Raw genomic sequence first — 24,280 nt, forward strand, 5'->3', positions numbered from 1 at the left:
TTAGTAGTAGGTAAGGAAGAAACATCTTATGACATCACTTGGTGTATTAACCAATTTGACAATTTGAAATTTGAATAAAGTGGTATGCAAATGGAAATGTTATATATGTTAGTTCAGGTATTTTTCAGGTAATTCAAAACTAAAATAGGTATATGTGGAATCCAAATTTTTTTTACATGTAACTATATTTTCTCAAATTCTGTATTTAATTTTTAATGTAGTGTGCAAATAAATATTTATTATAATGTATTTAAACGATCCAAAAAGAAACTACGTACAATAGGGAGGAAAGTCGACTGACCGTGATTCTAGTGATTCTTGTAGTAAAAACATGGGAAGGTATCGGAAAAATTAAATATATACTTAAAAGTAGTAAGAAAACTTGTGATATCATTCTTCTATTCACATGGAAAAATTTTGGCTCCAATAGATGAGTAAGCGGGACACCCCGGCAATTTTGTGCACAAATATTTACATAACAATAGGAGAGGAAGCCTGAATCTAGATATGATAATTCTGTGGGAACGTCTAAATTTTCAGCTAGCTATCTCGAGGAAAAGAGCTATGTTTGGGTTTTAGTAGGTATATTGTTGAATTCTATTCTATGTAGTTTTAGTTGAAGTTCGATTTTGCCAAACTGGAATTAGGAATTAATATTATTGTATATCATTTTCCTTGCGTTATTCCGGCATTTTGCCACGGCTCATGGGAGCCTGAGGTCCGCTTGACAACTAATCCTTAAGGATTTTCGTCGGCACTAGTTTTTACGAAAGCGACTGCCATCTGACCTTCCAACCCAAAGGGGAAACTAGGCCTTAATCATAATCATAATCATTTATTAGCACATTTTGATTAGTCCAGTTTTCTCACGATGTTTTCTTTCACCGAAAAGCGACTGATAAATATTAAATGATACTTCGTACAGAAGTTCCATACACATAGTTGCGTAAATACATACATACATACATATAATCACGCCTATTTCCCGAGGAGGGGTAGGCAAAGACCACGGATTTCCACTTGCTACGATCCTGACATACCTCTTTCGCTTCCTTCACTTTCATAACTCTCCTCATACACGCTCGCCGGTTTAGGGTGCTCTTGGCCTGGCCTTTTATCAGGATTTCCCCGATCTGATCAGAGAAAGTCCGCCGAGGTCTGCCCCTTCCAACTCCCGTTTCTACCTCTCCCTTATACACTCTCTTTGTTAGCCTTCTTTCACTCATTCTTTCCACGTGTCCAAACCATCTCAACATACCTTTCTCAATTTTTGTCACTACATCTTCGCTCAGTCCACACTTTTCCCTTATCACACTATTCCTAATTCTATCTTGTAATCTCACACCACACACACTTCTCAACGCTCTCATTTCCACTGCATTCACTTGGCTCTGATGCCTCTTCTTCCATACCCAACTTTCGCTACCATACATAAGTGTAGGCACCAGCACCCCTCTATGCACCCCTCTATAGTTTCGTAAATGACATTATTGTATATGATTGTCTTCAAACCAACCATTTTCTTGTTTGAGTAAATCGACATATAAGGCCATCATTCGAAAACGACACGATAAACTATGATATCACATTAAATTTCATGTGGTTTTGATGGAAAAAACAAATGTTACTTGTGTTAACACGAGATATCGTTAAAAAAAGTAGGTAGGTATGTGTGTTATCGAGGAGTTGCAGGATGCCTAGAAACTACCTTCCGATCTATTTCCAGACGGATATTGTTGACAACCAATATTGCTGACGTCTGTACCTGACAGCTAATACAAGTCTACGTGATTAAATCCTCGTGGTACTACTAGCTTTTGCTCGCGACTTTGCCTGCGAAGAACGATTATTTTCGTGACAAAAACCATCCTTTGTCCTCCACCGTAAGTTATCTTCATAGGTACCTAATGTCATCTAAATCGCTTCAGCGGTTTAAGCTCGTAGAGGTAACAAACAGACAAATAGAGTTACTTTTAGATTTATTAGGTATGCAGCAGGGATTTATTTTCTGTCTTCAGTAGATCCTGAGTATAAAGATAAATTAAATTCGGGGTGACACTTTTTGGGTCACCCAGACGGTTTGCAGGAAGACAAATCGAATAAATCATCATAATAGACTCGTTACCTTAAGTAATCATTATTAAGGTCGGCGTCCTGATTAAACCTTCATTCGCCCTTCTGAGTTTCTACCATTGATATAAAAATAATTTCTTAAATTTCATAAAATTTTGGATATCTTATGTTCTATGGAAAAAAGGTCTTGTACTATCCCGTAGTCATAATAACAATTGAACCACGAACGTAGCGAGTGGGTCGAAAAATTGAATCTTGAGCATTACGAGGGTTTCAAGGCACGAGGGTTAAACAAATTTTGCCACAGAGTGATCAACATTTTTCACCACCCCAACACAAGGAAAATACTAACTGCAAAATATCAAACAAAATCAAAGCAAATCAATTCAAAATGAATGTTATTAAATATTTATCATTCAAAATCATCAGGTAAAAGTCAATTCAACTAATTTCTATAAGGAAACAACTCAAAGTTTTCATTTGATTTATTTGTCCCACATGTGGATAAAATGCAACTTTCTCATCAGTTTTTGAACAAGCAAGAGAGCCTTTACCAGCTGGTATGGTGAAAATATAAACCTATAATCGACATATTCCCTATATCATCAATTCATCATTAAAAACCGAATGGTGCATGCAAAGCTATCAAATACGGTAGTAAAGTTTACAGTCAAAGTTTATTAGGTATTCCATTCACGTACGAACACAATGAATATCTTTTGGAGTCCCTAACTGAATATGGTGACGTTCATTTACATTTTACGAAAATCGCGAAGGTATGTGCTCTACCATCAAAAAATGCGGTCGGAAAGAGCATCAAATCGAATAAGAGCGGAGTTCCACACAAGTTACTATGTATAGTGACATATTTATTAGTTATCAGTATCACGTTAGTATATTGTCAAATGACGTTACTCCCGTAATCGCAACTAATACTAATACTTTGACTTCTCTTGCGGTCGTCTCAACTTTTGGTAGTGGAACATAGCTTTAGATATACCTTCGTGAGAAAAACAATTATTACTGACAAATTTGCTCAACCCACAAATAATTCACTGACAAGACAACAAATTTTGAACACATCAGCAAAAAAGGAAAGGATTTTTCACAAATCAACCCCTAAGGTGAAATGGAGCGTCAACATGTATAAGGAAAATTCACGCGGATATTTATACTCGGAGCCCTCGGAGGGCAAATGTTTGCGATGAATCTTACTGACTCTGACTCTTCTGAAGAGGGGAGGCTGGTAAAAGCTAATTGTAGACGACACTTGACGATGCTTTCTTTTATGATGGGGATTTTACAGACTACAATCTGGTTGAAAGTTGACTTCTCCTTATTTCCGTTGATGTAAAGCTAATTTCTTAAAGTGATCATGTAAAATAAAAATATCGACGAGAATAGCGTCATCTACCAGACACCTTATTAATTCTGCACCAAAATAGGTTGGTGTATTAAAAAATCCAACGTTGTATAAAAGTTGCGGAAATATAGTCTGCATTGCATCTTTTTATGCAGTGAAGCACTTAATTACTCGTGTTCTAATCCGTTCTTAATTACTGCTTTTGCATTGCAGGTAAAAAGCAAGCAAGAAATCGTCTAGCAACGTCCGAAGTTATCCAAGCATTTTGACCTCTACGTAGGTTGCATTATAAAGTCAATCGTTTGTTAGTCACAATGCAGTGTGTTTATTGCATGATATAGCAATAAAATCGATATTATATATGCGTTAGATGAGGATAACATCTTCTAAACTTAGTTTAGTCTTTGTGAGGTTGACTGACATAGGTTTGATAACGTTTAAGACTCCGTTTACACAAGTAAGGCCAAGAGAGTGTGAAACTGAATACAAACGTGCTTGTCATATATCTAAATGAGCTCGTTTTGTGCTGCGATCCAGTCAAGTTCAGAAACTTCACTTTCACATCTCATAGCTAACGATCCTAGAGAAAATTGGGTCTTTAGCGTTCTAGAACACGGCCACGTAGCTTTCAGATTCAGCCAACATACGATGCGACTTGCAAAACTAAACTTGGCGAATGGCGACATAATGCTAATGTGTTTGTCGTCTGCGAAATGGGTCATTTTGTAATATTTCCATACTTTTCAAATATTAATGGGAATCTGATGCCGATTAAATAAAACCATTTGTACCTAGTTTTGACAGTGTACCACTATTGCCTTGTACAGTCAACCAATTTGATTCCTAGGCCACTATAGAATCGTGTCATAATGAATCAATTTGTTTATCTTTTACGACAGTGCTGATTGAGTTATGTATGTTATGTAACTGGTAGTTAAAGCGAAATCGTTCTATAGTGTCCTAGGAATCAAATTGGTTGACTGAACGTGCCAATTTTTGGCGAAGTGTCGACCTGTCGACCATAACTTTCCTTTTGAAGCAATAAAAATAATGCTTTTCCATTCGCGCAATAAACAATCGAGATGTGGCATCTCGATTGTTTATTGCTTTATGTACACCCAGCTGCAAGAGTGCATGGCCACTTTATGTATTCCATGCGATTTGCAGCTCGCTGTACCATATAAATATTACATCTACAATCGAAATATAATATTAAATAAATACACCAACCACCAACATATCTGATTCGTAGCGAATTATGAAAACAATACTCAATTTGGTTAAAATCGAAATGATCTTATCAGTTGTCTGATAATGTTAACGAGTGCGCGTTATTCTCATACAAATGGGAGGTAATTTAATTTGGTACATATGAATATTTTTGATTTACCTAAATCGTTTGTACGTGCTGCAACCTCCTCAACTCTAAAAGGAACAATTAGCAAGATGTATTCAGATCTCTAACATATGACGCCCGTTCAATTCGTTTTCTACATTTTACATTAGGTATTTAAACACTCGTGTGATCCTATTATGAAGCTCACTCACACTCGTATTTTAATGCTATTCATTCTGCAGCAGTCATATAAATAACTATTACCTATCTTAAGGCAAAAATGACCACCATAAAACATCCACATCATCTTTTTTGGATTTTTTTCTTTTCGAGAATATGAAGTGAATTGTGGTGTTTTTTTTTATACTACGTCGGTGGCAAACAAGCATACGGCCCGCCTGATGTTAAGCAGTCTCCGTAGCCTATGTACGCCTGCAACTCCAAAGGAGTTACATGCGCGTTGCCGACCCTAACACTCCTCTCCCTCGTTGAGCTCTGGCAACCTTACTCACCGGCAGGAACACAACACTCTGAGTAGGATCTAGTGTTATTTGGCTGCGGTTTTCTGTAAGGTGGAGGTACTTCCCCAGTTGGGCTCTGCTCTAGATCTGGAATGACATCCGCTGCCCTGTGCCCTACCATACAAAGCGAAAGGTCATTCACAGTGCCCATACCTCTCTTTTGGACGTAGTTTAAGGACATACCCCCGGGTCCGGACGTAGTTTAAGGACATACCCGGGTCCAAACCGGGTGTGTATTTTTATTAATCTGGTGCGTAAAAGGAGTATTACATTAATTTGTTTCATATTTTTTTAATTTTACATTCCTTTTGCTACGGAATAAAATTAGTACTGTAACGTGGTGCGGTTAGTCGGGTTTGGTATAAAATCAGTTGGAAATGACTAAGTTTATTAAACGGAGGTATCCGTAGAAAAAACACTTTTAACTGAGATAATTTGGTGCGACTTCTGAAAAATCACGCCTTATTACAGGTAATCCAATAGTGTGTCAAATGTCAAAGTGGTAAATTGATTAGGGTCTCTCGCAGATACTATTCATATATGGAATAGACACTGTAGGATTTGATATTCAAAACGAGACGTCGCATAATATTTTTCTTATAACACGTCTGTGACAAACAAGCATACAGCCCGTCTGATGGTAAGCGGTTGCCGTAGTCTATGGACGCTTGCAACTCTAGAGGCGGCCATGAGCGATGCCGACCCTTTAAAAACCTGTAGATATACCTACATGATATTTTTTTCTTTAACCCCCTCGAGAAATCCTCGACAGGGAAGTTCATTACGGCCAAAACCGACGGAGCGTCCATTTCTCTAAAACCAGTAAAACCCCACAGTACGTGACCATTATTACTGTCATAGGTTATGACACCTTCTCAAGTCAAACAGGCCCGCATTCTACAGTGAAAATGTGTGACCCTGGCCTGACACTGGCTATATCATTACTTCGACACCACTGAGTCATGGACATGTCGCCTAGAAATCAAACGTAACACGCAAATGGACGATAATGGTTGCTGCATATATTGTAATAATTACGTGTAGGTACTATTAACATTCCTTTTATGGCATGTTAAACAACAAACTACGTAATATTATGTACTTACTAACAGTAATACTCTTTAACTGACTATCGGAGATCATGAATTCATGACTCCACTTATGATCTAAAAAAGCGCTACGATTTTTCAAAAACGGCTGGTTTGACCCACTGTTACCTTAAAATACGAGTGTTGGTTTATGAAATGAACGAAGAGAGTTTCATAATAAGATTACACGAGTGTTTGATGCCTAATGATTTACAATTACATTATACATACTCTGCTTTATCTACACTCATAATATTATGACATTTTACAGATAAGAAAACTGTTTTCAAGGTTTTCGGAGGCATCATAGAGGGTTTTTGAAAGGTGTGTTGATAAAATTGTCGCCCTATCTGACACTGCTTGACTCGAAGCCCATTGATGTAGATAAAATTTATTTAGATTTGTGCTGGATAAACAACGTAGATAAAATAATAGCTCCGTATTATGGAGAATGCACATGGCGGCTAAAAGTGGCTGTATGTACCCTAAAGGTCTAGGTTTAGTGTTCGATTTAAGGAACATCACTGCCCAGTTTAAAGTACACTACATATCAAGTTCACCGTTTCCTACACGTGCCTGTGTTGTTCGTTCTAATGCACTTACGGGATTAGATTAAAGCAGCTAGCTGGAATTGGTCTGATGCAGGCGTATATATCTGAAACTTTTATTAATTTACTTTAGAACTCGCAATTTTTTTTCGCTTTGCAATTTTCCCGAACGTATAAACAATTAATACTTGGACATAGGTATTGTTTATCTGGCAAATATATTAATTTTTTTTTGGTCAGTGATGTAAATTTTGATTGATAAAGTTAAAGTTGGAGCCTGTTGGAGGGACACATTATTTTCGACTTTACGAATTATTTAAAAAAAGTATTTACTACTTACATCAAAAAACTTTTTTAGTAACCTTACCTTGAAGTGATGTGTCACACGTTAACTGCACCGATTTGGAAAGAACAAAGTGAGGAAATGTCATCATAAACATCATATTTTGACATTCATGATGACATTTCCACACTTTGACATTGTAAATGGTTTGCAGAGTTAGCTTGGTCTGACTCCATTTACTGCTTTTTTCGGCAGTCTCGGCGACTTGCTGTAATCAAAGCCAAATTTTTCACACTGTAAGTTGCGGGTCGTCCAGAAATAATGTGATCATATTTGGCCTACTTTTGACCTCGGTGTTATTTGATGTTTTTTTTTTTACAATAAATTACAATACAAGCTAACATTCATACAATAATAAAAATCTTAAAGGTTTAAAATCATTTTGACGACACAGCTTTCTGTTCGTATTTATACATTTGTATAAAATATAAATCGATCCAGTTGTTTATGCGTGAAAAGGTAACAAATAGAGACTTCAGCATTTATAATATTAGTAGGGATGCCTAAAAGGGTTTATTGAAATAGTTGTTTGCCTTTCTAAAATAAGCCTGATCTTAAACTTAAAGTAAACTGGGTAAACTCTGAATACGCGTAGGAGTCAGTTAAATATCATTCATGTGTACTTACAACTTCAAGCATAAATTACTCGTATATCTTGTTAGTACAGAGTTTTCGATATCGGGTACGGTTTACTTTAGTTCGAAATGTGGAGTGTGGGGCAAATTATTGAAGCAAATATAATATATTTGTTTTTAACTTTTGTTCGCTTGCTCGTTAAAAAAAACGAATTTAGATTACGGGGATCATGTTGCGACGATTCTAGTTCAGTTCAGAATGCAGACAAATTAGGTAAAATCAAGTAGGTACAGGTATGTACTATAAAGGGGCCCACCCATTACCAGTTCGCCGGACGAAATCAGCCTGTCAGTTAGAACATAAATTGGACAGTTCCAAGCAACTGACAGGCCGATATCGTCCGGCGGACTGGTAATGGATGTCCCTTTAGTCAAAAATCTGTATGCCAATATGATTTTTTTTACATGTGTAATTATTTGTCTGTTGTAAGTACAAAACCAGGTGCCTCGGTCATTTAACTAATGTTAATGAGAAAACCTTTATAGCCATTTGTATACATCTATACATTTAAGCGACTTAAAAAAATTAGGAATTGCTATACGGAAAACTAGCCGGGATTTTTTTAAACTTATTGTTTAAAAGCGGTTCCGGTACTCAAATCGGTTCGGCAAAAGGCAAGCCTAGCTGTGGGAATCGAGTTTCAAGGAAGCGTGATTATTATGTTATTACAAGTTTGATTTGTGTTACTGATACCGTCACTCTAGTTGATGTGTGGGGCCCTAGAGAGCCCCGTCCCCGTCACAGAACCATGATTAATTAATGTGAAGTTTTGATTATTTATCAGATAATTACTAGCTTCGCGCGTTATTCATATGAGTAGTATAATGTCATTGGTCTACGTCTGTTTGTAACTTATTAAATAAATATAGATGAGACAGTTATACTACATAGGTATTATACATACAAGTATCAAAAAAGGAGTAATAAAGATCAGATGGCAGTCGCTTTAGTCAAATCAATGGGGTTGGCCGGTCGACGATAGATAGACACCTAAGAAAAGAAAGTGTGAAATACTTTTACATCTCACTTGCTTAGTAAGCGAGCTATTTCACGCATGTTTAGCGGGAATAAAGCCCATTTTACTCCCACGGGAGTTACAGTTTTTTTAATTATGTCACTAACTCATACGAGCCAAGTGGGTTCTAAGTAAAATACTTGTTAAAAGTCAAGTTATAAAACGAGTTTTACTTTAAAAATGCTAACGTTTATAATTTAATTGTTTTGTTTATGTTTAAAAATATTTAAATTGATTCATTTAATACCCGTTTAAAATATTTTTACACAATTTTCAATCGTGGCGTGGCTGACAGGTGCGTGCCTTCGATGCCTAATAACTAGTAAAAAAATGACTATGTACTATTTTTACGCTTCCGAAACGTTATCTGCTAAATGCTAAATTTAATAAGACAGTTCTAAACCTTCTGAACAAAATTAAATAACATTTTAGGTCAATATGCTGATCTTCTTCCCATAGATGTGTGAACCTGCGTCAGACTTTGTATTTGTAACATCTGTGTACCACATTTTAAGAATAATGTGTTCCAGTGTATTTCTGTATCTTCTGTTACCTTTTTGCTTATCAAGTAAAATGGAAACCTAATTGGCTAATGAACAGATACACTTACGTTCACTCATGAAGTTTATACTCTTAATATAGGATGAATAAATGACTTTCAATCAGCTTCTAACTCTACACCAGTTTGTGAAGTTAGGGCCTGTAGAGTTAGAAGCTTGGCTCTACAAAATATCTGATAACTTTTTGACAGTGCGTAAGGCTGGTTTCGTCTTGGCAACATGTTACATGAAATGTTTTTGGTGGGATCCCAATTACCCGACAATACAAATACAAGGCCGTGTGTAAAGGGGCCCACTGACTATCAGTCCGCCGGACGATATCGGCCTGTCAGTTGGAACAAAAAGCCGATATCGTCCGGCGGACTGATAATCAGTCGGCCCCTTTAATCCTCGTACCGAACACTCGGCTCTTGAGAACTAGTACAATTCCGATTTTGTTTTGAGTCAGTATTGATAGAACAACTATTCAAGTGTATGTATTATGGTGTATTCGGGTAATTTCGATTACTTTAAATTATCGGGTAAATCCCTTTCCATCCATTTTCAGAATTCCTCGACAATTTTAAGTTATCGGAATTATCAGAATACACCTTACGCTCTTTTTCATAAAAAGGCCCCGTGGGCTCAGAGGGCCTACCGCGAACCACGTTCGACTTGTTGCCTCTGTCGCACTTGTACGTAAATAGTAATTCTGTGTACGTAAGTGTGACAGGGAGGCAACACGTCGAACGTGGTTCGCGGTAGAGCCCCAGGACGCTTACGCTCTGTGAGAGCGAGATGGCTGTGCGTGCTCGGGATCGCGAATATTATGTTTTTGAATTTTAATTTTATGTAATCAAAGACCTATGTAACTCCGTATAAGATGAATAAAGTCTAAGGAAAAAACGTGCCTCGGATATCAAGAAAAATGGATTCTCGGATAGATGGCGCCTACTCGTTTGGCCTATTCTCGGCTAGATGGCGTTGACGGTTTCGCTTGTTATTTAACAATTTTAATACATATCAGTGAAAGAACATGAGTCAAAATCATATAAAAATAATAAATACAAATAAAAAAAACATTTATCTATATATACTACAAAATCTACTATGAAAGCTTAGTAACCTCTATGTTCTCTTCGATTTAATTTAATTTAACTAAAAAAATGCTAATCAATGAGTTCAATCAATAATAAAATTGCGTATGTTTAGAAGCGATGTTCATATTTTTAGCTTTTGTGCAAAATTGTTAGACCTATGTTCGTGATTTTTTTCTATCGAGCGAAAGTCACTTCATCTCTTGAATGTAGTGTTTCGAATTTTCCAGTCCGGTAACCTTACGTTTTGGCATCCGTACAGGCGTACATTAACGAGGGTCGCCAGGCCGCTCGCTACTGAAATCAAAAAATGGTCACGTTTTTAATTTGTTGCTTCTCTTTCGCACTTATGACATGTAATGGTTTTCCTTTTGCACATTTCAGTTATTTTTGAGCGTGAGTGTCATTTTTATTAGATCAATGGTAGCAATCTAGGTAGCAACGCACTACATGTCATTTTTATTAGATCAGTGGTAGCAACCTAGGTCACAACGCACTACATGTCATTTTTATTAGATCAGTGGTAGCAACCTAGGTCACAACGCACTACATGTCATTTTTATTAGATCAATGGTAGCAACCTAGGTAGCAACGCACTACATGTCATTTTTATTAGATCAGTGGTTGCAACCTAGGTAGCAACGCACTACATGTCATTTTTATTAGATCAGTGGTAGCAACAGTGTAGCAACCTAGTCATTTTTTCAAGTCCAATCGAAATTATGAGAATAAAGTTGATGCCATTTGCGACAAAAGGATAGTAGTAGGAATAGTAGGTCCCCTGCGACATAATCAATAGTTTCAACTTTAATCTCCGTTCCAGGGCAGGGAGTATGCATAAAGAGGCACTTATCCAAAAGGCTACTTGGAAATGTGCGAACTTTTCCACTAGCGTCGCCATTTGAAGAATTAAATAGAGCAAAAGCTAGTTGAAGTATTAAAGATCCGTGCTTCCTGTATATAAGCGTAACTAAATTATAGCATCCTAAATTCATGATGATAAAAATCCCCCAAAACCTAAACTAAAATAAAAATTCACCCCTCGGCAAGGTGCCGTAGATACTGGCAGCATAGCTGCCAGCCCTACGGTCCCCAGTCACATCCACCAGCGTCTTTGATAAGGCTCCGAAAAATTTCAGGACACCGGGACCCCATGGCAGGGGGGCGAAACTGTCCCTTTCGGGCATTCTCGGCTCCGTTTGGCTCAGCATTGTTTCGAGCAATTATTAGGGTTGGCACAACTACGTCCGTTTGCGTGTACGACCACAGATAAGATAATGACTTGATTTTTGACAACCCTAAATAGCCGAAAGGGATAGTGCCATACTTTAGAAAGGGACAGCATGATTCGTCCCTGAATCGCTGTCAAACTTCGGTTTTGTAGGAAGTTTCTTTTCTGTACTGTAGTAATTACTTATTCTGTGCCATTGTTATTGGTAGGTACTTCTTTTATATTGCACGTTATTGTCGCTAGGTTATCCTGTAGGTCAGGCAACTCACGAACAACACGTGTTGCTAGACTTGCTAGTGTTCACGAGTGTTCGCGTAGCTCTTTGAACAAATACCTTTAATTCCTAACTCGTGATGTACAAACTTTTCTAGAAGAGCTCGCTTTAGTATAGGTGACTCTTATTTTTATCGTTTTAAACAATGCAATGGGTAGGCAATATAAAAAGAAATCGTGCTCTCCTGAAACTTGCAATTCGCTATTTCCCTGTCTTGTCCCTCTTTACATCGTAAAACCGGGATAACGCACATATATCTGAGGTATTTGCATATCGTTCTTGCCTTTATTATTTTACTGTGTCACGTCTCGCCGGCAGTGGAGTCTGCTTAGAATACCATCGCTGGATAATGACCATTTGTAAACCTTATTGCAACCATATAAGGTCCACTGATGGTCAAGAGTCTGCTGTTGGTACGCGTAATAGGATGAATGGTTGTACAATGACGGCTTGACCATGAATATGTATCTGCCGGCCTAGCCAAGGTGACAATCGCTATCGACAACGAAACGCTTTTTGTCTCTCTATCACTCTTCCATATTAGTGCGACAGTGACAGTTGCGTTTCGATCGCTACGGAGCGTAAGCGATTGGCATGTTAGCTACGCGGCCAGTGAAGAACGATCCTTCCACATTGAACAGCTCAAACCAAAACATTAATTCAAATGCCTTTTTAAAGAGATTCTTGACATACAAAAACACGATAGTTACTGCTTTTTGGTTGTGAATTTTAGGATCTAATCTAGTAACTGATTGACACAAAACTGTTCACTTTAACTTACCTTCTATTTTTTGTCTTATGTTTAATTGCATTTTGTTACGTGGTCTGGATTTCAGTAGAAAATCAGTACTTCTCTTGAGAGAGGGAAGCGTGTAGCTGAGCTCTAAACGCTTTTGTGTTATCTTGCACGACGAAGCACTTACACAATTAGACACGCTCTTATGGCTCTGCAAATAAGATTGTGCGAGTGATAATTGTAAGTGATATTTTTGCGAGTTTAGAGCAAGAAGTTATTATAGGTGACTGTACTTTTCCGTGCGGCCAGCAGCAAAAATTATGTTTTGTATCCTTTGTACGATCTCGTAGTGAGCATTAATTTTGTCATGCCAGTTACTTATGCTGCTACTGTACAGTTTATACACTAGTACTAGTACTAGTATTAATACATAGGAACCTAAAAATCCCCAATATCTTATTGTTATAATTCCCCCAATAACTAAACTTAGTAGTGAGTATAATATATAGTAGAATGTTAGATAACTTTCCTGACTACTGTTTTCATACACAACCTTGTACTTTTTCAATTGGTAAAAAATATAGCCTATGTCACTCGGACGTCGGACTATAAACGAGAAATAAATCCTCTAACATTAGGCAAACTTTTGAAAGCACCCAAGTAAGCCATATATCTACATATGGGGCAGTCGGGGTCGTTATCTTTTTATTAGCATTTATGTTATTTTACTACTTACCTTTACAGCCTACGTTTGCTGTTTTCAGCTATTTTAGTAACTATTATTTTATAATTTTGTGGATAAAACTCCCTTTAACGAGTTTGTATGAGTTAAATGAGTAAGCTCAAATTATAATATGAGTTACCGTTCCCGCCTTTGATAAATGAGATAACAACCCAAAAGTGAATGTTTTAATAGAAATGTAAATTTGATATAAAAGTAAAAAAATCTGTTTCCCACTTCATGTCAACCTGCTTTAGTTTTCATGCTATGTTTGTCTTTTTCAGTACGGTCCCGTGAACCCGCTCTTCCTTCCAGTGACTGCGCCGAAGGGCCCGGGCTTCACCGCGGTCATACTCACCTACGACCGGATGGACAGTCTATTCACATTAGTACGAAAACTGGTTCGCACACCTAGCTTGGCGAAGATCCTCGTCGTGTGGAATAACCAACGGAAAGCGCCGCCTCCATGTAAGTTACTACCTAGCTTTAGGCACAGTGAGCAGCTCAAAAAAAAAGAAATCTTTATAGGGCTGTATCTCCTAAACCGTGCCTCGTAGCGCAAAAATAATAAAAATTTTGTTCCCCTTTAATACCCTTAAGTAATAATATAAAAACGCACTGAATACCTATCACATAGGGCATGAAACAATAATTATCACCATCATCATATTTTTAATAATATTTTATTGCAAGTTTTAGAAAAGCACTATACAAATCTCAGCGAGAAAGGGGGTTGCCGGCCGCGTATTCCTAATCGGCATCGCTGCGCTCGTCCGTCTATATCTACTTAGCCTGCAAGTCTGCAATTCTTCGTTTCCCGGCCTCTATAGTAATGTACTCATTGGTAATACGGCGCGACGCGGCGCTCCTGTTCAAAGCAGGGACCGGCCCGCTATCCCTTATAGGGGTTTTATAAGGGTATTGCATAAGGCTTAACTCACCATACCCTTTGCCAGACGAAACCCTTTGTTTTGGTTTTAAAAACCCTTATATAAAGCTACCACATTTGAGTAATCGGTAGCCCAAATACCCTTACAAAACCCTTATCATCCGCTCACCAACACCTTGCATATTGCTTATAAGGGTTAGCCTTATAAAGGGCTTCCCTTTTAGCATATAAGCGTGCTAATTTAAGTCATCTACCTTGTTCATAAAGCACACATTACTTCGAATCCGAGCGATCGTCGGCGGCGACGGCGGCGTTCTTTGACTAGGCACGTATTTTCTTTCCTTTTCATACACTACCGTAGATATATACTAATCCTGTCTCTTTCACGCAAAGGGAAACCTTTATAAAAAGCGCTTAAAGATAAGGGTAACCCTTATTAAGAGCTAGCCTTATTTTTGGTTAGCTTTTCGGTAAGGGTTAGTCAAAGGTAAGGTTATGAATGGGCTTGCAGTTCAAAAGGGAAAGTCTTTCAATGTGTTAGCCGTGTTTAAGTGTCGCCCATTGAAAGGGTTTTATCGCGGAAAGGGTTGTCCGGTCCCTGGTTCAAAGCACCCATTTACAAAAAATATACTGTCCGTTATCCAACAATTTGTATTATTTTGGGTAGGTAGGAATCAATACAATATGCCTAAATATAACATCGATACGTGAATACTAACATAGTTGATTATTCATCACACGTTTCCAATTGTTATGCCGTTAAAAAAATATCCACTAAAACGTGATAGGAAAATGGCACTCGTGGCTCGCGTCTTAACGAGATTAGTATAGGTTGATTTGAAATTACATTCGATTGTAACGTTATCATGTTTTAAATTATTTTAAAACGGGTCACTCACGTATTATTAAGTCGAATAGCTCGACATGTTTCGGTTCAATTTAATCATGTTTTATAAATGTTATAAATCAATTTTGTACCAAAAGCTCAATTCGAACGTACACTACATCAGAATGATATTTGAATGATGTTATTTAAGGCGGTTCCCTGAGCCAGAAGGCGAAAAATCTCCTTATATGATCGTGTTTTTCTATTAAGAGGCGTTGATATTCGTAGACGTGGAAAAAATATATGTAGTTCTTGACTATATTATCTTTAATATCATAGCTTCCGATACACGAATTATGACACTTCGCTCGATACAATTAATTCCCAAAGTAACCTCTAACTCGGACTTTTAATCCAACTTTACTCGGTTATTTATTAACTACTATAAATAATAACAATCTTAACTTAAATAATAATTTCATAGCTTTCGAATTTCGATATTGTAGGGTAACGTTTTTAAGATAAATAAAAATCGACAAAATTCGATCAAAATTGACGCTTGGCGCGCATGATTTTTCCCGTTCTTTCTTGCGAAATGTGACAGAGACAGCGGCAAACCGACGGAACGGCCTTAAAGGGTTTGCGTCTCGCCCGCGCCAAAGCCAATACATGTTCGGCCTAGTACAAGCGAAATGCACGATAGGTATTCGAATGATATAGTTGGTCAAACCAAATTGTCAGTAAATAAGAACAAAAAAAACTATCTCATCCTTTTCTTTTGGGTGCTATTACTAGTGTAAGACAAAGATAGTATGATTGTCTCTGTCTATGTTTGAAATGAGACAGTCATTTGACAAACAATGTTACATTATTACAAAATTTAAACCCGTTTTTATAAAGTGATCAAGTGACAAATGCAAAAACGACTGTCGTATTTTGCCAAGATCTAGATTTAAACGTTTTTACATTTTCAAGATTGCAGGCGTTCTAACGCCAAAGAATGTGCGCAATCCAAAAGAATATAAGCCAAAAAACTAAGTCATTTGATTCTAGACTTTGTATGGCTTGATTCACGGTTGGCATTAGAAGGGGCTAAGTATTTGAGTGTCTGTCCGATACAATATATTATAATAGATTTCAAATTACGAGTAACTCCGATAATGTTTATACAGCTTCTATAAAACAGATGGTAGCCTATAAAAACGCTATAACAATAAAAGCTCTTAGCTCATAAGATTATTCATTCAAATACAACTGTATGTCATGGAGTTTTAGTTCATATTCCAATCGAAATGTCCGTAGCTAGGAGCTTGAAAATGGTATAAGCCTACAAAAAAAATTTATTGTAAAATGTGCCTCTTTGGGTGTGTGTAAAGCTTAGTTTGCTTTAATAGCCTGTTGAACAGTGTTAATTAATATGTTATTGTTATTAGTCATCGATTGGTTACGCACCGACGGGCCGAGAGAATCTGAGAACAACGGTGGCAGCATGGTTCCATTTTTATCGCCTGTCACTATGCTTGTCACTTTCGCACTTACATACTTGTCAGAACGTGACAGGCATGGTGACAGGTGATAAAAATGCGACCGTGCTACGGCCGCAGAACAGTTTAAATTCATTTTAATTATAGATCATGATTTGAATTCGTTGAACAATTGTGGGAGCCAATCGAGTGACATCTTGGGAATTGTATGTGAAAAGTGTGGAAAATTCTGTTGTCAAGACATGACATTAATTCATTGTTAACCTGCACGCTAATACGCTAATACTGTAAAGGCGCTGATAGACTTAAGCACTTGTGTGTGTGTCGCACAGCTGCGATATCGTGGGCCACAAACAGGGACTGGACAACCCTTTCCGCGATAAAACCCTTTCAATGGGCGACACTTAAACACGGCTAACACATTGAAAGACTTTCCCTTTTGAGCTGCAAGCCCAAAGCGAAAAGCTAACCAAAAATAAGGCTAGCTCTTAATAAGGGTTACCCTTATCTTTAAGCGCTTTTTATAAAGGTTTCCCTTTGCGTGAAAGAGACAGGATTAGTATATATCTACGGTAGTGTATGAAAAGGAAAGAAAATACTTGCCTAGTCAAAGAACGCTGCCGTCGCCGCCGACGATCGCTCGGATTCGAAGTAATGTGTGCTTTATGAACAAGGTAGACGACTTAAATTAGCACGCTTATATGCTAAAAGGGAAGCCCTTTATAAGGCTAACCCTTATAAGCAATATGCAAGGTGTTGGTGAGCGGATGATAAGGGTTTTGTAATGGTATTTGGGCTACCGATTACTCAAAAGTGGTAGCTTTATATAAGGGTTTTTAAAACCAAAACAAAGGGTTTCGTCTGGCAAAGGGTATGGTGAGTTAAGCCTTATGCAATACCCTTGTAAAACCCCGATAAGGGATAGCGGGCCGGTCCCTGGCCACAAATGGTCTCACTCGAAGACTACTTTCGCTTTCGGGTAAGCATTATGCTTTCGGGCCCATTTCTTAACATAGGTTAGGTAGGGGCATAAAACATAGGTTTTACTTTTGTATTCAATTTAAGGTTATCACGAATAAAAGTTATGATTTGGTTTGTAACATAAGCTCGAAAATAGGTTTAATAAATTTAAGTTCTATCGAATCGACTATACATGTCCACGAGACACAGAGAAATCGATTCTCGAGTTCTCCTTTCCTTTGTAGATGCCATGCCGTCATCGTGAATAATGAAATACCTAAGGTTAGTTAGGGTATGAGAAACACACCACATGACCGGAATTCACCACTTTAAAAATAATAATCTGGGTGAATAAAAAAATTGCAGCAATTATTCGACTTTTCAAATAATGTCGAACTGAAAAACAAAATAAACTCAGCCGAGCTCGGAATAGCTGAAGATGCAATCGGAAAAATGCTAACGCAGCGTACTACTTAGGCGACCAACACGCGAACGCGAAGCGATGCGGCGCGGGGTGAATCAATCCTTTGATACCAGTTTGATACCTATAGAAGTGTCCTACGTGGGCGATCACGTTGCGAACGCGAACGCCGTGGGGCCGCCGCGCCGTGCCGCTTCGCTTCGCGTTCGCTAGTTGTTCGCTTACGTAAGACGCTGCGTAAATTCGCCGGAACCATGCCACGTTGGCTCAAGCGATTTAGTAGGCGTCCATTGCTCCTGTAGGGTAATTTTCTTTTATGTGACAAGGTGCTACACTGCTACAGATCGCCTCAATGAAGATGGAGCTTATAAGACTGCTCGCGTTCGCCACACATAGGCGCTCGCGTATAGTAATTTATTATGGGATTATGGGGTAATTTATTTTGGGAAGAGCGTAATCTCAACTCATTTGTTTGTGGGCGATGGTAATTGCTATAGGAGGCAAACAAGCAGACGAATCGCCCGGTGGTAAGCCATTACTGTGCGTTGCCCGCCTTTACGGGAGTACTCGCTTTTCTTGAAGGTTGTATCGGTCCGGAAATACCGCTACCGACAGACAGTTTATTTATTCCACAAGTCTCCGGCAAGCTCGGTTCTCCATACAGACGTAGTTATGCTCTCATTTTAAAACGACTAGCTAGATTGCTCTGAAACTTTGTACTAACAATGGGATAAGGTATATCTAGGTCTGTAATTAGTTTATGTAGCTTCAGACACAATAGTTAAAAATAGAGCGAATTTAAGTTTTTATACAAGACTTGATTTTGCTCTATTTCGTTTGTTTTATATATTAGAGCTATATAAACTAATAACAGACCTAGATATACCTCATTGTCATTGTATGTGCAAAGTTTCATTACAATCCAACACGTAGTTTTAAAATGAGAACGAAACTCCGTTTGTATGGGAAGGTGAAATTCGGCCGAGCTTGCCGGGGACTCTTAAACTGGGCGAGGCAGGAAGTTTCTGCCTATCCAAACCCAACTGTTGCTATTAACACTGAAAACGCGTTATCAAATGACAATGCAATAAAAACTTTTATAAAAAAAAAGATAAACCGACTTCAAAAAGGATGAAATAAAATATTATCCTTTTTAGGGTTCCGTGTTTAAGTATATGCGTTACCAACTGATATTTTTGAAGTCGGTGCCAAGCCAAATTTTAAACCATATATTATAGAAGTGTCCTACGTGGGCGATCTCGTTGCGAACCCGAACGCCTTGGGCCGGCCGCGCCGTGCCGCGTCGCTTCGCTTCGCGTTCGCGAGTGTTCGCCTATGTAAGACGCAGCGTACACGACGACAATAAACGAACTTTCTGTACACCTCAGAACAGAACACACGGTTGAATCTTCTTGGCGCAGTTCGTACCATGCTTGTCGGCACGTTAGTGTAAATCTAATACGTTTTGTCGTCGTATTTTTTTAAAGAGCATTTCTTACTAATTCTTGAACAGTCATAGCACGCAAGTGTGGGATTGGGACTGTCGCTTATCCAGAGGACTACATTTCAAAATATAAAACAATTCAAGGAACCTTCATGCAAAATTTCAGCTAAAGCGGTTCAGTTGTTTAGCCATGAAAAGGTAACAAAGAGGCAGACATAATTGCTTTCACGTTTATAATATTTGTACAGTTGTAATGGGATTTATAGACATAAAGCTGATTATTTTTGACTGGTATTGTTACTACTTGGAGTACTTGGCTTGGCACCAACTTCAAAAATATCAGTTGGTAACGCATATACTTAAACACGGAACCCTAAAAAGGATAATATTTTATTTCATCCTTTTTGAAGTCGGTTTATCTTTTTTTTTATAAAAGTTTTTATTTTTCCATTTTTAGTTTTAAAACATTGTTAAGAGCGTGACGCATGAATGAAAAACATAATGATGTTTAACTGTAAATTCGTAAACTTTATTAAATAATCAGAATTTTCCTCGAATCCGTCTGGGAAATCATTCCTGTCACTAAATCCATTCTCCGCCCCGCCACTGACCCAATCCCTCAAACCCGGTGATCACTCAACCTCACAGCACATCAACCCCTGATCACTGAACCCCTCGACCCTAAACCACCAACCCTTCAACCGCCATTCTCCGACCCCTAACCCCAGACCCCTTAACTTCTAACCCTAACCCCCGATCCCTTAACTCCCAACCCCACAGTCCCCGACCCATCAACTCACCTCCCCTCAACCCCCAACCTCAAACCCCCCAAACACTAATACCCTCTACCTTCACCTCTCAGTTTCTTTGGTTGTTTCCAACACTACCTACATCAAAAATCATAATACACATACGAGGGAAGTTATCAGTAGCCTTACCACGAGTTTGACATTGATATATTCGCTATCGTGTGCGTAACTTACTGTTTATGCATCTCGCTCGTACTAGCATATTAGTGTACGAAGTAAGTTACGAAGAATATTTAGTGTCAAACTCGTGGTTAGGCTACAGTTGCACTACATCAAATTGGTGGTTTTGGGGAGGAAATGCTTGTGTTACTTTAGAAAACACCGAAATTACCACACACGTGCCTTTAAAAATTGAGGAGTTCCCTCAATTCCTCACGGATTCCATCATCAGATCAAAACCAAAAATATTACGAAAACACCTTGGAGAGGTAACTTCTTTCAAACAGAAAAAGAATAACTCAAATCGGATCATGGGTGCCGGAGTAATCGCTGAAATCATTATCATCAAAACAATCATCATCATCAGCTCCACTTCATCAAATTGGTGGTTTTCGAGAAAAAATGCTCAATTTGCTTAAGAAAACGACCAAATCACCATACATGTGCCTTTAAAAATTGAGGAGTTCCCTCAATTCCTCATGGATCCCATCATCAGAACAGCACCAGATTAATGTGGGACAACCTTGGAGGTAGTTCCTTTCAAACAAAAAAAGAATTGTTCAAGTCGGACCACGGGTCTCGGAGTATTCGCTGAACATCCTACAATAAAAAAATCATCATCACTATCTTCAAAACAATCATCATCATCAGGTGCAATTCATCAAATTGGTCGTTTTCGAGAGAAAATGCTAAAGTTGCTTATGAAAACACCCAAATCACCATACATGTGCCTTTAAAAATTGAGGAGTTCCCTCAATTCCTCAGGGATCCCATCATCAGATCAGAACCAGATTAATATGGGACCAACTTGGAAGTAGCTCCTTTCGAACAAAAAAAGAATTACTCAAATCGGACCACGGGTCTCGGAATAATCGGTGAACATACATAAAAAAAAAAAAAAAAAAAAACAGCCACAACCGAATATCCTCCTTCTATGAAATTGAAGTCGGTTAAAAAATGAATAGACATGGTCACATAAAGTAATAAACACGACAATAAAATGGACTACAATGGTCTTACCTCGTGCCGCGGTCATTGTCAATTAGTACGGCGGTGTTTAATTTACATATCAACAAAAATCGGCTCGGATACAGTCCGTGACGTAATTAATAAATTAATTAACAACGAACTGTTTTGATAGTAGAGATTACGAGTTGGAGCGCAGAGTAAATGGTGATTGCAATGTGAAAAGCGGCCGATTTATATGACAAAGTAGTAGTAGTTAAATGAAATTGGTTCTAGATATTTATCTATCATACTTACAGTTTTGCCTTACTCGAGAATCTCCGTTTACTATGGGGAATATTCTCGAGCGGCAACGATTCCTATACAAAAGTGAGAACGTTCCGAGAACTCTAATCATAGGTACTATTTACACTTGTTCTTATTTCATTTAGACTAAATAAATGTACCTACCTAAGTATAATATCTCGATTTTCAAAGGTGATTGCTTTTGATAGAAGATGTATTTCTGTTGCCGCTATAACAACAAATACTAAAAACAGAATAAAATAAATACTTAAGGGGGGCTCCAATACAACAATCGTGATTTTTTTACCGTTTTTTGCGTAATGGTACGGAACCCTTCGTGCGCGAGTCCGAGTCGCACTTGGTCGGTATTTTTTTTATTGTAAGTATTCTCGCGGAGCCCTCACAGAGGCTTTGCGGAGCCCTAGCCTAGGCCCTAGAAGTTGGGCCTTTAAAAAAACAGTTGTACTGTATTCATAAGATTACTGCTAAATGAAATTAAAGGGAATGAAAATCTTTTTTCAGGTAACTATTTTCCCATAGATAAATACCTTAAAACTAGCGTACGTATTATACAATATATCTTAAAAACTAAACCATACACACTATAGTTGCGATGCATTGTCTTATGATCCTACAAACAATCTTTAATACCATCTACTCAAATGAAGTTGATTAAAATAGACATACCTAATATCAGTCATTTAATTGACATTCAAATACTCCCATTTTCCATTCCACTGATTATAATTAAAGCGCGTTAAACGACACGTTAGCAGCAGGCATCAGCGCAGTGTGCCAAAGAACAAGAAATTCATGCGTTAAAAAAACCTATTTACCTTTTTTTCAGGTCTGATAAAAAACTAGCATGTTGCACACAATAATCTTAATGAGGCTTATACAGATAGTAATTTCTTGTTATCAATTTGTTACGGATATGATGCGGTCAATCTGTCTGTCACTGTTGACAATTGACAGGCACCTTCTTCATCAACTTGAGTTGACACCTGACAGTGACAATACCCTGTACGTTTCTGGGGTGGTAGGTATAAAGCGACATAAAACAGTAGAAATTAAATAGAATGGAACTAAAAAAAATCTATACTAAATTGTTGCCATGTTTAAGCATTTTACGTCAAAAATATGACAGTCGTAGGAAGTGGCGCCCTCAATAATTTTCTACAATTTCTTGTCGAGCTATAACGACGGTACATAACGTCTATGTTTACCTGTTAAACCCGCAATGTCAGGCGACAATTGTTATCGCGGTGAAACAGGGCCCTGATCATATCCATAACAAATTGATAACAAGAAGCTACTATCTGTATAAGCCCCCAATGTTTATGCTTTTAATTAGTATGATAATAATTTCTAATTCCTACATAATCGCACACAAAGTAAGCGATTCTCCGTAAAATAGATATTGATAGATTGATGAGGCTGTTAACTAGTCCACGCATTGTAATACTTAGTGTGTTGGTGTAAGGTTCATATTTCTTTGACACTTTTACTGTTTGATCCGACTGAGCAATTTCTTCTTCACTGTGTTTTTTTGTAGACGTCATGCGGCAATGGAACGATATGGAATTATAAACGTTCATCCGTATTTTTTAAATTTGTTGGAATAAATTAACAGAAAATATTTCAGTGAAAATACTTCTACTAAAACGGATTATTAATTTATAATACATCCCGACGTTTCGAACCCTTAACAGCGTCAAAAAGCATCGTAAGTTTAGAGCTTTAAAGCGTCGTAAAGTTGGTGTTTAAGTCGCGTGTATGCGGCATAAAGTTGTTTTTTATGCACAAGTGCACAAAGTTAAACCATTTATTAGGACCCTTATTGACTTAGCAATAAAGTCCAAAACCTGCCATACAAACAGCCATTGCTAAAGCTGGCGGCCGGTGCACCTTCCTCTCCACGTGGCCGTGCGCGGGCCCGTGTACTCATTTTTATTTCTTTAGTCTTGGATAAATACGGTAAAATGACCTTAAATATATAAATCGATGTGAAAAGCATAGCATGTAACATGTAATGTAGCATGTAACTCGAACATAAATGCCCATTTATACTCGACCTATTTCGGCCCTCGCTGACGCTCTGACCGATAAATTGCCTCGGATGCCCTTGTTGTATAATTTACTATTTAAAACACGTTTTTTTTTCCAGCGTCCGAGTGGCCAGTGATCAACAAGCCGCTGAAAGTGATAAGGACCAAAGAGAACAAACTATCCAACCGTTTCTTCCCGTACGACGAGATCGAGACCGAATGTCAGCTCACCATTGACGATGACATTGTCATGTTGACGCCAGATGAATTAGAGTTTGGGTGAGTATTTTTTGCTGTCGTAACTTACTTGACGTTAGTCGGCGTACCTACTGTCCGCGCGCGAATTCCGTGCATTCGGAGGTCGAGGAAGTGGGAGGGTGCGCGCTGCGCCCGTACGTACAAAATGACACTACTCTGTCATGACGCTCAACATTCCTAACATTCCTCAGCCGTGCACGGAATTCGCGC

The 24,280-nt window shown here is 38.1% G+C and overlaps 2 protein-coding genes across 2 annotated transcripts in view; both read left to right on the forward strand.

Annotated features, from left to right (window-relative positions):
• LOC134744681 (transmembrane emp24 domain-containing protein eca) overlaps positions 1 to 24,280 on the forward strand; it is a 351,400-nt gene that overhangs the window by 284,443 nt on the left and 42,677 nt on the right. The window lies entirely within an intron of this gene.
• The window catches only part of LOC134744564 (exostosin-2), a 60,571-nt gene that overhangs the window by 25,008 nt on the left and 11,283 nt on the right, over positions 1 to 24,280 (forward strand). Inside the window, exons 3-4 of the mRNA XM_063678402.1 lie at positions 13,806 to 13,989; positions 23,932 to 24,091. Coding sequence (XP_063534472.1) covers positions 13,806 to 13,989; positions 23,932 to 24,091 — 344 coding nt within the window. The remainder of the gene's footprint in view (positions 1 to 13,805; positions 13,990 to 23,931; positions 24,092 to 24,280) is intronic.

Source organism: Cydia strobilella, chromosome 10, assembly GCF_947568885.1.
Source record: "Cydia strobilella chromosome 10, ilCydStro3.1, whole genome shotgun sequence".
Classification (NCBI taxonomy): Eukaryota; Metazoa; Arthropoda; class Insecta; order Lepidoptera; family Tortricidae; genus Cydia; species Cydia strobilella.